Genomic DNA, 17766 nt, shown 5'->3' with positions numbered 1-17766 from the left:
GAGAGGATATGAATAATTTTCTCACCAAGTGCTGGTGGCTCATGCCTATACTCCTAGGTACTCAGGAGGCTGAGATATGAGGATTACAGTTCCAAGTCAGCCCAGGCAGGAAAGTCTGTTGAGACTCTTATCTCCAAGTCCCAAAAAGCCAGAAGTAGAACTGTAGCTCAAGTGGTAGAGTGCTAGCTTTGAACAAAAAGCTATGAGATAGCACCCAAGTCCTGAGTTCAAGTCCCAGGACTGGTACACACACACACACACACACACACACACACACACTTTTCTTATTCTTCTAAGTTCTTAGAAAAGAACTCTGCAATAAAACACAGATTAGCATGAGAAAAACAAAGAGAAATTTAATAGCATATATTTGTCATGTATATGTGGGAGGAGTCAGGGAAAGTGAATAATTCTCTAAGAGATGCTCATGAGTTAAATACTATCTTCAATATAAACAACAAATGAGGATATTGGGGAGGTTTCTAGTGGAGAGGTAACCAGAAAAAACAGTGAACTTGAATAAGTATAAGGAATCAGCACTGTGTTCTGACATTTGTATAGTATTACCCAATTTCAAATTATAATCATTCCTATTACCCCCATTTGATTGCAATGAACCTAGTGACATTAAACCAGAGTGCCAATGTCAGAAACGGGTTCCATTTCCCAAAATGAATCTGAGTTTAGACTATTTCTGCTCAATGTAGAGCAAGAGTTGAAAACTGTTTTCATGTTAGGAAAAAGACTGTATATATTAGCCCCAAGTGGGAATTGAGAAGAAAAATGTTCTATCCATTTAAATTGTTTCTAAACATAAATCAAATGTGACATTGGCCCCCAAGATATAATGAGCAGCATTATGCCATCCTTGTTTCTAACAGAAAAATGTTATTGTTTTAAAATCCTGCCAATACTCCCCAGGGAATGATATTTCCTTCATTTTTGGCTTGTGTTTCCCACTCTGGAAGAAAGTTACAATAACACTGTCTTGCACTCTTGTTTCCATATGCACATGCACACACTTTCTTTGTTCTCCAAAAAATGAACCCATATTTCAAGGCTTTATTCAAGGTCTACTCTTCTGTTCTCATACCCTGTTCTCAAACCTGCCTGAGAACTGTAATAGCTTAGGAGGCTCTTTGAAAATATTTTTTCTTTCTGAGATTCACTAAAAAGTCAGAATCTCTTGCGCTGGATCAACATTTTCATGCTCTGTCTGGTGTTGGTGGCTCATGCCTATAATGTTAGCTATTCAGGAGGCTGGGATTTGGAAGGCTACAGTTTGAAGCCAGCTCAGGAAGAAAAGTCTACAAGATGGTATTGTCAAAATAACCATCAAAAATCTGGGCTGAATGTGCTAATTGGGTCATGATTTTAGGAGGACTATACTCAAGATTCTTTCTCATCAGTGTCAATAATTTGAGTTCTCTCTCATAGGCCTTTGCCACATCTTTTTGAAATGATCTTTTTTATGTTGGAGATACAAACATGACTTGAAGCTTGCGGTGGAGAATTAGAGTAAAACAAATGCTACCCAGTAGAGCAAAGGAAATTTAACTGAAAATTAACTTTTACTGAAAATTTTCCTGGGTGAAAGATCTGATAATAAGAATAATGTAACTGCCAAGAAATTAAATTGGATCTGGAGCACGAAAAGCAAAGTTAAAACAATGTTTACAAAGGTACATAAATATCTTTGAATGTGATGACTATGCCTATTTTTTAACAAAATTCACTAAAGTTCCATGTGATACATAAAAATAGATGGGCACAAAAATGAATAAATATGATTTTTAATTTTTTGATACTTTAGGGCTGGGAATATAGCCTAGTGGTAAACTGCTCGCCTCGTATACGTGAAGCCCGGGATTCGATTCCTCAGCACCACATATATAGATAAAAGCCAGAAGTGGCGCTGTGGCTCAAATGGCAGAGTGCTAGCCTTGAGCAAAAAGAAGCCAGGGACAGTGCTCAGGCCCTGAGTCCAAGGCCCAGGACTGGCAACAAAAACAAAACAAATAAACAATTTTTGATACTTTAAATGTATATTTATAATCCTGATATATAATAGGCATAATTTACTACGAATACTCCAAATCTATACTAAGAATATACTGAAAATGTAAATTTTCAGTGGCTCATGCCTGTTATCCTAGCTACTTGGGAGTCTGTGATCAGAAGGATCATAATTTTAAGTCAACCCAGGCCAAAAAAAAAAATTGTGAGACACCATCTCAACAGAAAAAAGCTGTGAATGGTGCTGGCTACCTCATAACTTGTCATCCTAACTAAAATGGGAAGTATAAATAGGATGATCATAGTTCATGCTAGATTAAAAAACAAGATCCTATCTCAGAAATAACCAGACACAAAAAAGGGCTATGGGATGGCTTCAGTAATTGCGCACCTGCCTATCAAGCGTACCTCCGAGTTCACCCTCCAGGACTGCCAAGAGAGAAGCAGGGGAGAACAAGCAAGAGAAGGAGGGAAAAAAGAATGGAGACCTAGACAGAGAAAGAGACAGAGACAGTCTGGAATGGCTTCTTGATATCTTCATAGATGTATTTGATAAAGATCCACAAGTAAATCTGAGGGCCAGGGCCATCTACAGTTGAAGCCCATCATCCTGGAAGATGCAAATTAAAGCTCAAAGGCTGTAACCTAGTGAACATTTCAACTAAGTAATATGATGATCAATTACAGAATAGTATTGTCTGAAACAAGTCAATGTACCGTGAGAACTTAGGAACAGAAATGAAAACATGTCACGGGAAGTGAGAACATTGAATCCCTAGGAGTTTCTTATAAAGAATGAAATTCTAAAATGTTTGGATTGATGATATTTACATATAGATAAACAGTCTGTATATCTTATTTGACTCATTAACATTAACTACTGAACAAGCTTCAGTATTTCTAGCATCTCTCTCTCTTTCTCTACCTATATCTATCTATCTATTTTTCTATCTATCTATCTATTATATAAACTACTAGCCTTGTAATTTTGCCAGGATCCCTCTAGAAACTTACAACAATGGCTTTACTGTAAAAAAATTATGCAATTTTTCCTATATTTAGGATCTGATTTGGGAAAGCTAAAAACCAAAGAAGCTGTCAAAGAGACACTTCAGATAGAATCATGGGAGCCTAGGAAACAACAATAGGTTCTACATTCAATCAAAGTATCAATAAAAAACTTAAAAATAATAAAGAGGTTAACAAGATTACAAAGAATCCCAGTGCTTTTATAAATGAAGAACAAGAAACTTTTGTTCTTTTTCTTACATAGTCAAGGACACAATAAAGTCAACATAAAGCACAGGAAATTATTCTGGTTTGACACAGAATCTGTGCTATCTAGAAAGTAAAAAATGGCCCTTTCTATTGTAGGCAAAGGCAATACATAGTAAACCAAGGAAATCAGGCCATCAAGATTGAACTCACAGTGTTAAGATTTTACCACAAATCGAGGTATTATAAAGCAGCACAAATAAAATTCACTTTCCAAGCTTTATCCTTCATTAACTCCATCATAAATGGGACCAAATTTACAGTGTAAAGACAAACCTTAGGGTATCCACAAGGTGAGCAATAGTAATGTTGTTATTAACATGCATTGCATGCATATTGCTATCATTAAATGAAACAATAAGTATTTAAAATTGTATCTGTTTTCCTTGCTTCCACCTTTCCTTCCTTCCTTCCTTCCTTCCTTCCTTCCTTCCTTCCTTCCTTCCTTCCTTCCTTCCTTCTTTCCTTCCTTCCTTCCTTCCTTCCTTCCTTCCTTCCTCTCTTCCTTCTCCCTCTCTTTCTTCTTGTTCTTTTGGGGTGTTTATTTTGGAGATGGATTCTTGCTTTACAGTCCAGTTTCTAATGTAATCAGTGTTGTTAGCCCCTATGCAGAAAAGATCTTCAGGGTCTTCAATAAACTTGAAGAATATAAAGGAGTTCACACACACACACACACACACACACACACACACACACACACACACACCACAACACATGATAAAAGAGAAGAAAAGAAGACAGAAAAGGAAGAAAAAGGAAAAAGAAAATAAAAGCTGAATGCCATTGCATTAAGATCAAAACATTTTCTTTGAGAAACAAAGGCACAGGCATAGCTATGTTTTTCTGTCACTATTTATCTTGATAAAGTCTCATGAATAAAATGGAGTGAGGGATTGAGAATACCTGAGAGATTATGGTACTGATGAAACATTTTATGGGATAAATCTGACAAAACAACTGTCTATAGCCATATGCCTTCTCCTTACACCTTCTTAAAGTGGCCAAAGTGAACACGTTTCATATTTACTGACAGAGCCAAAGATACAACCTTACCACAGCAGATAAAAAAAGGAGAAACTGAATGCTGGTGACTCATTCCTGTAAACCTGGCTACTCAAGAAACGGATATGTGGATCTCAGTTCAAAGCTAGCCCCAGGTGGGAAAAATTCTTGTTTCCAATTAACCAGAGAAATCTCTGGAAGCAGAGGTATGGCTCAAGTAGTAGAGTGCCAGCCTTGAATAGAAATAGCCAAGTGAGAGTGTGAGGCCCTGAGTTCAAGCCGCACTAACAGCACAAAAACGAAAGACAAGATCCAGTCACCCATGGCTCACACTTGCAATCCTAGCTACTGAGGAGACTGAGATCTGAGGAGAGTGGCTCGAAGCCAGTCCAGGCAGGAAAGCCGGTGACTCTCAGCTCCAATTAAGCACCAAAAATAAGCCAGAAATGCAGCTGTGGCTCAAGTGATGAAATGGCATAAAAGCTCAGAGACAGTGTCCAGGCCCTGAGTTCAAGTGTCAGGACTGGTGAAAAAAAAAGAGGGAAAAATATCTGAACAGTAAATTATGTTTGGCAATTATGTGACCTAGACATCCAGCGGTGATGTATTTATTAACTCAATTAACTCATCCCCAAATTCTATACTGTTTTAAGACATTTAAAAATTACCTCTAAGCTGATATTCTACAAATATAATGGTTGCTAAAATAAGGCTTTTAGAAGGACAATTTAATTGAACATAAATTTACATTTTATCATAATCTTGAACATTCAGTAGGAATAATGTAACTTATTTGACCTTCGTACATTTAAGAGAAACATTTGGAAAGTAGGATGAAACTGTATTTACCACTGATAAATCAGAGAAGATATAACTGTGTTTGTCAAGCAAAAAAAAATTCAGTCTCATTTGCCAAAATTATGTAAACAAGTTTGCATAATTGTTGGTGTACTTTTGGGCAAGAGATCATTTTAAAGAGCTTCTTAGCATACTTTAAATATTATGAGTTTTCTTATTTTATAAAGTGTGGAGAATATTGCATATAGAAATTGAATATTCTCCATATGATCGAGAGAATTCTTTGTTCTCAGGACACAGTGCTTTTACTTTGAGATACTTTATAACCTAGTTGAGATACTTTATAACCTAGCCTCCGGGGATAGGAAAACATTTCATACTTGAACAAAAGATTTAGTAAAGATCTTTCTGAATTCTAGACACATGGACATATTCCCAAATTGTACCTATGGGTAAATGGTACACAGAGGAAGAAAATCTCACTGGTCCAGATATAAAAACGATGCTCTCCTGTTTGGGTATTAAATTCTTAAGTGATTGATTTGATCTCAAAATAGACAAATAGAGAAACAGAAAAAACTTACAGCCCAGATTCTCTGATGTCTCTTGTCAATATAGATTTGTAATCTATTAATGCACTAACAGAATTCCCCAAAGGGGAGATCATTTTTAAAAATCCAAACTACTAAACTACATACTACACTTTATAACACAGTATTTAAGAAATCAGGCTCTGTATCCAGGCTGCCTAAAATGGGATTCCAGCTCCACGATTTACTAGTTGTATAATCTTGGAAGGGTCATATGTCTTTGTTACAGTAAAATGCTAATAATAGTGACTATCAAAATAGTAGTATTCTGAATAGCACCCAAATGCAATGGCATGGGCCTGTATTCTTAGCTGCTCAGAGGAGGCTGAAGCAGGAGGAAGATAACCTGAGCCTAGGAGCTTGAGGCCAAGCTAGCCAACATAGACAGACCTTATCTCAAGAAAATGAAATAACCAAAGCCCTGCTCTCCTATTCACCCTTCATATTAGACACTAAAATTCAAATATAAAGTCCTAAAAAAAAATATATAAAGTCCTAGCTTATAAATCAATGCCTTCAAATACAATATGGCTGTCTGCGATACTCGGAAAATGCTTTTATGTCTCTCCAAGTTTAATTTCCTGAATGGGAGTTCCAAGATCTCTCCCCAAAGGAGGATACATTGCTTTTTCCATCCTCCCTTCTACTTCATTGAAAGCACAAAGTGAAAATTCCATCAATTTCTCACAATATTCTCTTACTGCAACACCACTCTCAGTCTCTTTCCTACTGTGGCAAAGATATCAGTGTCCTTTTCCTACAGTAAAATACTATGTGTACTGGGTACTGTACATTTCCATGTTCTCAAGGAATATTAGCCCAATATTTGCCTCTTTCTCTGTTTCAATCAATAGCTTCCTCCACGCAATATACAAAATGAATGTAATTCATTTTTTATCAAGCAATGAGTTAAAGTGTCTCTGGCTTATAAAAAAATTCATCTTTGCCAATATCTTTCCTTCCCTTATGAACTAGACTGGAGAATACTGTGCTTGCTTCTCGAGTCTATTTTCAAATAATTCCTTTACTTCTGTCAATTTCTTTTTTATATCCATGTGTATCAAATCATTGAAGTGATCACATTGTTATCCTACCACAATCTCGTTCAAGAATGTCTACTCTTGATTCTTTATGTTCTCAATGAATTGACAGTTTGTCAAGTTCCCAGAACAATAGCAGCAGCAACAAGTTGATATTCTGCTAGGATTGTACTGAATCGCTACACCAACTTGAGAAGAAATTACATTATAGTATTGCACCTTCCATTACTTGAACAAGATTAGATCTAGTTCATTCTTTTAGTGTTATCTAATATTTCTAAAAATTGACTGATTTTTGGGGGGTAGTACTTGAGTTTGAACTAAGTGCCTCACACTTGTTAGGTAAACCCCCAGTATTTGACAAATAACCCCAGCCCTTTTGGCTTAAGTTTATTTTTCAGATAGATTCTCCTACTTTTGCCCAGACCAGATTCAAATCCTCCTGTTTCTTCCTTCTGAATAGCTGTGATTGCAAGCATATTCCACCATGCCCAATTCCCTATAACGTTTTTGTATATTTGTTCCTGGGGAGTTCTTCAACATCTCTGGATTGATTCCCAGGTACCTATTTTTTTTTGCCAGTACTGGGCCTTGAACTCAGGGCCTGAGCACTGTCCCTGGCTTCTTTTTGTTCAAGGCTAGCACTCCACCACGTGGGCAACAGCGTCACTTCTGGCCTTTTCTACATATGTGGTGCTGAGGCTAGGGCTTCACATATACGAGGCAAGCACTCTTGCCACTAGGCCATATTCCCAGCCCCCAGGTACCTAATTTTTTATCCTATCATAAATGGTATCACTTATAAAACATTTTATTTTCTTAAAGTTTGTTGCTGGTTCATAGAAATTCAACCTATTTTATACGCTGTATTTTTATTTAGTAATATTGCTAAATTCGCTTACAAGATGTAATGATTTATTTTAGGTTCTTCTGCATTATCCTGTGACTGGAACAGATCTATAAATATGTTTACAATTATAGTTCTAGCCTAATAACTAACTCACTTTACTGACTAGCATTCTTTTCTTTTTCCTTGTTCTAGCCCCTCATTTTCTTGTGTGAAATGATTCAAGATTGTCTTTATAGCTTCGGGCAAGGTCACCACATTCCTCTCCTTATCTCACTGACCACAGGAGTAAAGGAATATTCAGGACAAGAAGAAATATAGCTCCAAAGTTTAATGTCAGCATATGAGGAAATAAGTGAGCCCTTCATCACCATCTGGCCCATAGTTGTGCCTCAATATGTACATCCAGAAATTCATTCTTGTCTATGAAAAATTCATCCTCAGCTGGGACTCATGGCTCACCTGTGTCATCCTAGCTCTTCAGGAGGCTAAGTTCTGAGGACAGTTCAAAGCCAGCCCAGGTAGGAAAGTCTGAGACACTCGTCTCCAATAAACTACCAAAAAGCCAGAAGTTGAGCTGTGGTTCAAGTAGTACAGCAAAAGCTTTAAGCAGAAAAGCTTAGCATAGTACTCATACCTTGGGTTCAAGCTTCATGATAGGCACACGTGCATATGTGCACACCTGCCCATGTGCACGCATGCACACACACACACACACACACACACACACACACACTTCCTCTCCAATTAAGACTATAATTTTTTTCTTGAGATACCAGTCTGTATACATGGCCCTCATTTTGCCGGGCCAAATTAACAAGCTTTCATTTCCTTTTTTCCCAAACCCAGATCTTATTATTTGTCAATTGATATTGAATTCAGGAACCCAGATTTCTGGCATCACTAAGATGCATGTAATCATAGCATCTGCAAATGATTCCATCATCTACAAAACAGTTTTGTTTCATACTTTTGAACCCATATCTTTTCTCCCTTCATTTTGCTCCATTCACTGTACAGTGTTGAGGAGAATCATGCTAGCCAATACACTGGGCTTGATTATTCATCACTATTGCTAGATAATCTTTACTCATCCTAAAACTTTTTAAATATCACATGATTCATCAAATCTAAGTTCAATTCCTCCCTCTTCACCTGTGCATTCCACTAAGTCTGTGCTCATTTACACTAGATTTGAAGTGCTACACTGCTGACTTTTCCTGTAGCCCTTGTAGTTCCTTGTAACTAACACATAGAAGGAAATCAATAAATGCCTGCTGAATGAATGATACAGTGCTAGACTACTGTAATCCTAGCTACTCAGAAGGCTGAGATCTGAGGATCACAATTCAAAGCCAGACTGGGAAGGATGTCCACAGGATTCTTATCTCCAATTAACCACCTAACAGCTGGAAGTGGAACTATGGCTCAAGTGGTAGAGCTTGAGCAAAAAAAAAGTTTCAGGATAGTGCTCAGAGCCTGAGTTTAAGCCACAGTACCAGCACAAAAAAATGTAAATGTATAAGTAAAGGAATAATATTCCTAGCTTTTATAGACTCCATTACTGTTAATGGTGAAATAATTATATGTATTTTATAAAACACAGACACATATCTATGCCAATCCGAGGTTCAGCAATAATCAACACAGATACAATCATCGTGGAATTTATAGCTATCGTGTCTTTTATGAATTGCCTCAGGCTCTGGAAAGACAGTTAATCCCAACCAATGGTTCCCTTTGCACACTACTACATGGATTTCAAATGTATTATAATATTCATTACTTAAGCATATATATCAATATATAGCCTCTGAAAGTTATTTAATCAGTTCTGCTCACTTGAAATCCCCTAAGGCCATTCTTTTGTCAAGAATTTTACTCATTCTTTTAAATTTTTATCTTACTCATTCTTTTAAAAAAATGTATTGTAAAGGCAATGTACAGAGGAGTGACAGTTACACAATCCAGGTAATGAGTAGAGTTCTTTTTGAACAGTGTCACCTTATTCTTCACTGCTCATTTCCTGATCAAGTCTTTTGTGACTGATCCAAGTTTCCCCACCTCTTACAATAGGATTAATATCACCCTTCTATATTTCATATCATTTTAATTATAGAACGTTCCACATTCTCCTTTTAAAACAAAAATCAAATCTTGTCACTCTTGGCCCATTGTGTTCTTTGCTCAAACTATTTTGTGGCCTGTACACCATGGTTGTTCCTGATAAAAAATGAATTCGCAGGCTGGGAATGTGGCTTGGTGGTAGAGTGCTTGCCTAGCATGCATGAAGCCCTGGGTTCCATTCCTCAGCACCACATACCCAGAAAAGCTGGAAGTGGAGCTTTAGCTCAAGTTGTAGAGTGCCAGCCTTGAGCAAAAAGAAACCAGGGACAGTACTCAAGCCCAAGGACTGGCAAAAAAAATCATTATCCAATAATGAATTCATTCAGTCAATACAAGATACGTACCATATGTGAGTTCTCCAGGTGAGCACCTTTTTTTAGAATTATATAAAGCTCCATCATTCAGGGTCCAGTTAAGGAAACAAGAAACCATATTTGTTGTTTCAATAGATATGGTTTTCTATTGGGGACTAAAGGCAATAGTGTAATAGCTAGGTTAGAGAGCTTACAACTTGTTGGAATGCTTCATTGCTAATCTTCCCACTCCTCTGAGAAATTATGCTTAGTAAAAAATAATGGTATGATAAGCATTGCAACGTTGCTTGCAATATTTTTATATTTATCAATTACTTAGTATTTTTCAACAAAATTTATAATGGGTATTAAGCTACTTTCATAATAGGCATGAAAAATAATTTGTTAAAAAGTAAATTGGTTATAATAAATTCAAGTGTGGGTTATCCATCTCTTCTCCCTACCAGCTTCCATGAAGAGAAATCACTTCATTGTCTTCCTTGTTTCTCTCCATGGCAATTATTTGCTCCACTGAAGAACTAACTAATTTTGCCTTTTTATTTAAAGATTTAGCTGTGGCAAAATATAATTTTATATCATTAGATGAAGCAGACTTCTTGTACAAACAACAAACACCAAAGTTTTGCACAATGGAAACCAGAATTAAAAATATTGACCTATGGTCTCTTTATTCATTTATACTTTTATCTGTTATTAGTTAGAACAATGGTTCTTGGTTCTGATAAAAGAAGCACATAGAAGGTCTACAATCACTGTTGTTTGTTTACCTTTCCCTCCATTGAAAATACATCTACTTTTTTTCAGCATACATTTCACATGTATTTATTGAGTGTCTACTCTTCAAGACCAATAAATATGGAGTTTACTCATGAGGAAGTCAAGACAATTAGCAAATAAATGAGCACAAAATATTAAATCGTTTCTAGTATTTTGAAAACTGTAAATAGAAAGTCACACGGGTGGAGGTGGAGGTAGAGAGAAACCAGACAGGGTGGTCAAATGAGGCCACATGACATTTGAGCACAGATGTGAAGGGAGAAATGAATCATGGGACAATGTAAGGGAAAGGGTCTCAGCCTGAGGAAGCAACAGAAGCAATGGCCATAAGACAGAAACAAACTTAGAGGAATTGGCTAACCTTGAGGAATGATAACGAAGCTTGTCAGGCTAGAACACAGTGAGTGTAATAAAGACCAGCAAAATATGAGGTCAGAGAAGTTGGCAGGGTACTATTAATATAAGACATTTTAGCCAAGGGAGGAAGTTTGAATACTATTCCAAGTGAGTAGAAATGCCACTAGAGTGGAGTGTATGTGTGAATGCACAGAAATGTACACACATGTGTGCATATGACATTCTTGCTGGTGTGTAGAGAATTCTGAAATAGAATAGAATGAGTATAGGTTGATAAGTTAAGAGGCAGTTTCAGGGGCTGGGAATATGGCCTAGTGGTAAAGTGCTCACCTCATACATATGAAACCCTGGGTTCGATTCCTCAGCACCACATATATAGACAAAGCCAGAAGTGGCACTTTGGCTCAAGTGGTAGAGTGCTAGCCTTGAGCAAAAGAAGCCAGGGACAGTGCTCAGGCCCTGAGTCCAAACCCCAGGACTGGCAAAAAAAAAATAATAAGAGGCAGTTTCAATAGTTTAATCTTGAAATGATAGTTTGGATGAGCCTTCTAGAGACAGAAGTAAATAGGAATGGGCAGGTTCAGTTGTATTTGTATGTGAGATATGAAGGAAGATCGGAGAATCAAGGTTCACTTCTAGATTGCTGCCCTGAGTAATTGAGTGGTGAATTTAAGATGCATAGTTACAGGAGAGGAATGGGTGTAATGGGAGGCAGACTTAACCAAGAGTTTAGGCACAGTGGTTGTGCTATGGCTATTTAAGTACATGCAGAAAAATTGAGTGAGTAGTTGAATATACATGTCTCATGCTTGGAGCTATCAGGAATTCATTTTGTGTATTATGGCTTAGTTCTCCATAGTGTACAGAATAGCCAACTTGGGTTCCCTTTGATTTGAGCAGTCCAGATTCCCTGGTCAGGATAAGGAAGGTTAGCTCAATGGTTTCTGAATGTCCTACCTCCAGGAAATAGAATCCTTATTCCTAGCACTCCCTATCCCAAAGTCCATAAATGACCCACTTAGTACTTCGTGTTCACCTGAGACAGTTCCTCCAATCCTGCCCCAAATGAGGATTTCTCTTTGGTTTGCCTCATTCCTAAGTAATATTAGTAGAATTTTCTGTTGCAGGTGGAGTCTCCCCACTCTGACTCCTACCACTTGAAGGACCGGCGGCTTCTCAGCAGATTCATGTAGCCACTGAAGCAAGTTAACTTAAAAATGCCCTCCTACTACCAGATGGGAGTGGCTCATGCCTGTAATCCTAGCTACTCAGGAGGCTTAGGTCTGAGGATTAAGGTTCAAAGCCAGCCCAGGCAGGAAAATCTATGAGACACATATTTACAATTAAATTCCAAAAAGCCAGAAGTAGAACTGTAGCTCAAGTGATGAACAGTAGATTTTTTTGAGCAAAAAAAAAAAAATCTCCGGGAAAGCACCCAGACACTGAGATCAAACACTGGGACTGGCACACCAAAAAAAAAAAAATCCCTTCTATTGAGTGATTGGCATTTTCCCATATTGTCAACTGGCCTTGTCCTGGGCATTTGCACTGTGCTGCGCCTGTCTGGAATGGTTTTCCCCTTTCTTTTATTGACTTTTATGTATTGCAGGAGAGCTAACATTGCTCATCATGTGATAGCTGCTTTTGGACTCTAAAATGTATTGGCAGAGACCAGCTCTTCTTTGTCTATGCATCCATTAGAGTCAGCATAAATCCTTTTAAAGAACAGATGCTTTGGAGAACAAAAGAGCCAATGAACATGAGTTCTTATTACAATAATTTATTTGTTCATACATTTTTTAAAATGCTAAGCAAACACAGACACCTATCATTTAATTGTACCAAAAGACTAAGTGGAATAAGTGTTCCATCTGCCCGGGAGAACAGCTCCCTTCCCTGGCCTCCTCTTCATGAAGGACAGCACATAGCCTTACCAGAAATCAGCAGCCCTGAGAGCCATAGTCCCTTGTCACTGTTAAACACCTGACTGTGAGTCAGCAAAAGGACCCCAGACTCTGAGGTCACTTCCTCATCCTCTGAGGTCATTTTTCTGCATCTGCAGCAACCACACCTCCTCCTTGCTTGTCCCTATATAATCTCCCTCAGTCATCAGGCTGCTGCATTCTACTCACTACAAGCTACATGCCACATGCTACTCACTGCCCACTCTTCACTGCACACCACTGTCAAGTACAGGCCAGGGGTTTGGTTCTTCTAATCAACTCTCTTCGGCTTGAATTGCGTGGAGATCTTTCAGCAAATTTAAGACTGGGCCCCATTTTCCCTCTTTTTGTTCACTATCTTGTGATTCCAACTATGTTGCTATAGGTTCCTTCACATTTTAGAAGCAAATCCCTATGACCAATGTTGTATTTTCTTGTAATGAACTATAACAAAGGATGCAGAAACAATTTCAATTGGTTTACAAAACAGTCAACTAGGTAAACAGGAATAATCAACCTGTGTTACTCATAAATTTGATTATGGATCTAAATAAGCTCTTTTAAAGGATGGCAACAGGAAAAGAAGAGGAATGTACAAGTTACTTACAAATAACAAGACCAAAAAGGAGATGATCACCCTGGTTTTCCCAACCCCAGCTTGTCATATACTACTTAAAAGGCAGGCTTTTTCAACCTCAAAGGGAAGTCTGCCTCCCATTGTTCTACACCTGGGAGGAACTGCTGGCTTAGGTGCCGGCCCTGTCAGATATACCAAGCCTGGCTGCATTTCTGGCTTGTATTTGCTCATCCTCACTCCTCAAAGCATCCTCATACTGTGACTGGTAGGCAGCAGGAACAGTACCATTGACCTTAGCCAAATATTCGAGGACTTTCATCTTGCTAATTTTGGCATGCGCCTTTTGACCCCATAGGAATTCGTAGTATGGAGGATCACTGTCAGGCACCTGATGATACTCCAGATACTTTTCCCTTACCAAGTCTTCAGTGATGAGCTTCCGGACATCCCCATAAATGGGGTGCTTCTTCCCATCATAGATTCCCATTACATTCAGGAATTGCCACATGTCTTCTTCAGAGGTATGACTACCATTGATGAAGATAACACCCAGAAGAGACATTAAAAGTCCCATCCCAGAGAAATCAGAGCTCTCATCCACACTTTCATCATTGGAAGGATCCAGTTCGCTAACAAATGCATAGGTGTTACCAAAAGGGTCTGTTTCTTTCAGGCAAAGGCCAAAGAACAGATCTAAGTGTTCAGCAGCCCGCAAGAGGATCTGAGGGAAGGGCTTCTTGGGGACAAACTTCAGCATTTCTGCCTTCTTAAGGGGCTCTTTCATTCTATACTTGAACAGCAGAAAATCCACCAACAAGTTAACGTTCTTGGCCAAAGGATCGTTTCCTATAACCTCCATGGAGGCTGAGATGCTGGAGGAGCTTGAACATTCCTCCACTTCACTCTCATTCCCTTCATCAGAATACTCACATGAAACAGCTGCATCAGGAAAGCAGGAGGATTGAACTCTCTGACACTTTGGGGGAAAACCTGCGGTAGAGGTGCTCTGGGAAGTGTTTCCCAAAACACTAAAAGAAGAACATGGAGACTCATCTTCCCCTTCTGCAGTAGCTTGAGCATCCTGGAGATTTGGCTCTTCACCTCCAGCCTGGTAGAGCTTCTCCTCTTGGTATTCTTCATGGTGTTTACTCCTCTTACCAGCAGACATGATGGCTGTGCTCAGGGAGAGTATACAGGATGGTGGCAGGAAGAACTGGGATGTGGACACCTGAAGGTATAAGGACAAGGTACAGGACAAGGGGGAGTGAGCCTCTGCAGTAGACACGAAGTACCCTGGCTTTATTTTTTAAAATTTTTATTGTCAAACTGATGTACAGTTTCATACGTTAGATATTGGATACATTTCTTGTACTGTTTGTTACCTCGTCCTTCATTCCCCCTCCCCCTCCCCCTTTCCCTCTCCCCCCCCATCAGTTGTTCAGTTCATTTACACCAAACAGTTTTGCAAGTATTGCTTTTGTAGTCGTTTGTCTTTTTATCCCATGTCTCTCGATTTTGATATTCCCTTTCACTTCCCTAGTTCTAATACCAGTATATACCGTATCCAGGGTACTCAGATAAGATACAGTGATAGTGTGGGTACAACCACAGGAAGGGGATACAAGAGGATCATCAACAATAGAAGCTACGGTTTCACATCGCATGTTGAAAGTAATTACAACAGTGATCTAACAGTCGTTTCCATAACATGGAGTTCATTTCACTTAGCATCATCTTATGTGATCATAAGGGCATAGCTATTAGGCTCTTGTGATCCTCTGTTGTGACTTGCCTAAACCTGTGCTAATTATTCCCTATAAAGGAGACCATAGAGTCCGTGTTTCTTTGGGTTTGGCTCACTTCACTTAGTATAATTTTTTCCAAGTCCTTCCATTTCCTTACGAATGGGGCAATGTCATTCTTTCTGATAGAGGCATAAAATTCCATTGTGTATATGTACCACATTTTCCTGATCCACTCGCCTACTGAGGGGCATCTGGGTTGGTTCCATATTTTAGCTATGACAAGGCCCTGTGAATATATCCCACAAGGCTCCTGATGTCCTACACAGCTCAATCCGCAAAACACTGGAAATTAGTGTATATCTTAAGCTGTAACTCCTAGTACCTGCCCCTTGGGATTACTCTTCTCAGATCAAGATCTTCAACTCTTTATTTCCCCTGAGAAGGAACTTAGAGGGCCTTGCTTCACAATAATGCCTGGGTATGATAGGCAGTAGCTTTCTAAATGTTCAGCACAAATTAATAGTACAGAGGGGGGCTGGGAATATGGCCTAGTGGCAGGAGTGCTTGCTTCATATACATGAAGCTCTAGGTTCGATTCCCAAGTACCACATATGTAGAAAATGGCCAGAAGTGGCGCTGTGGCTCAAGTGGCACAGTGCTAGCCTTGAGCAAAAAGAAGCCAGGGACAGTGCTCAGGCCTTGAGTCCAAGGCCCAGGACTGGCAAAAAAAAAAAAAAATAGTACAGAGGGCTTTTATTGCGGTATTTACATATAATCATATATAAATATAATGTACTTTGATCAAATTCACACACTGTCTTTCTCCTTCTTAACACCCTTCCTTTCTCCCCTCTCCCCACTTTAATAGTTTTTAGTGGGTTTATTTTGCTCTTTTCATGCATACATATAATGTATTTTGATCATATTCACCTCCTGTTATCCTCTCCTCTCCCACAACAATCCTCCATTTATAATCATATACTAGGATTTTTAAGTCAAGATTTTGCATATGAGAGAAAAATGCACTGTGTGTCTTTCTGAGCTTGACTTATCTCTACCAGCATGATAATCTCCAGTTTCATCTATTTTTTTGCAAACAACACAATTTACTTCTTCTTTATTGCTAAATTATACATATGTAGATATATAGATATATGCACATTTTCTTCATCCACACCTTGATTGCTGGGCACACTGGCTGTTACCATAAACTGACTAATGTGAATAATACTGAAAAAAAAACCATGATTGTACAGATGTTTGTACTTTATGTTGACTTGCATTCCAAGAGGGGAATTGAAGGGTCACATTTCTTTTTGGCATACTCTTCACTGATTTCCACCGTAGCTGCATTAATTTACATTCCTATTAACAGTATATGAGAGTTCCTCACAGGGGTGTGTATGCATACACACACACAAACTCACCAGCATGTATTTTTTTTCTTTTTGTTGGTTGTGGAGCTTGAACTCAAGGTGTGGGCACTGTCCCTGAGCTCCTTTTACTTAAGACTAGTGTTCTACCACTTTAAGCCACAGCACTACTTCCGGCTTTCTGCTGATTAATTGGAGATAAGAGTCTCATAAACTTTCCTGCCCAGGTTGGATTCAAACTGCAATCCTCAGATCTTAGCCTCCTGAGCAACTAGGATTACAGTTGTGAGCCACTGGTGCCTGGCTTTGTTTTTGTTCTTGATGATGGTTATTCTAAGATGGATGAGCTTGAATCCCAGTGCCTTTTTGATTTGTACTTCTTTAATAGTTAAAAATGTTCAATCTTTCTTCTTTTTTTGTAATCTGTACTTCTTTTAAGAATTATGTTCAATTCATATTGCCCATTTACTGTCAGTTATTCATAATTTTTGTTTCCTTTGGTGGAAAGAAGCTTTAAATTTAACACAACCCCATTTTGTCAATTCTTCCCCTTAATTATTATTTCACTTTTTTCAGCAATTGGAGCCCAAGTTGTTGCCTATGCCTGCTTATATCTTCAAGTGTTTCCCTATGTTTTCTTGTAGTATTTTTTATGTTTCTGGTCTTAAACACCTTGATCAATTTTGAATTGATTCTTATACAAAGTGAAAGACATAGATCTAGTTTTAATCTTTTACATGGAGATATCCAGTTCTTCCAACAGGATTTGTTGAACAAGCTGTTTTTGCTCCAATGATATCTTGGCACCTTTGTTAAATAGCAGATGAATGTAGCTTTGTTGGTTTATTTCTAGATCATCTAGTCTATTCCAATGGTGTATGTATCTTTTTCTGTGCCAGGATCATGCTGGTTTTATTACTATAGCTCTACAGTGTAATTTGAGTCGATACTCCAGCATTGCTTATTTTACTGCAGATTGCTTTGG

The 17766-nt window shown here is 38.4% G+C and overlaps 1 protein-coding gene across 1 annotated transcript; it reads right to left on the bottom strand.

Annotated features, from left to right (window-relative positions):
* Nucleotides 1-13832: 13832 nt before the first annotated feature.
* On the bottom strand, nucleotides 13833-14831 carry Mageb17 (MAGE family member B17). The gene has a single exon (XM_048335496.1). The coding sequence runs from the start codon at nucleotides 14829-14831 to the stop codon at nucleotides 13833-13835; it is 999 nt and encodes a 332-aa protein (XP_048191453.1).
* Between the last annotated feature and the right edge of the window lie 2935 nt (nucleotides 14832-17766).

This window comes from Perognathus longimembris, chromosome 28 (assembly GCF_023159225.1).
Source record: "Perognathus longimembris pacificus isolate PPM17 chromosome 28, ASM2315922v1, whole genome shotgun sequence".
NCBI classification, from domain to species: Eukaryota; Metazoa; Chordata; class Mammalia; order Rodentia; family Heteromyidae; genus Perognathus; species Perognathus longimembris.
This window is presented reverse-complemented; position numbering and strand designations above follow the sequence as displayed.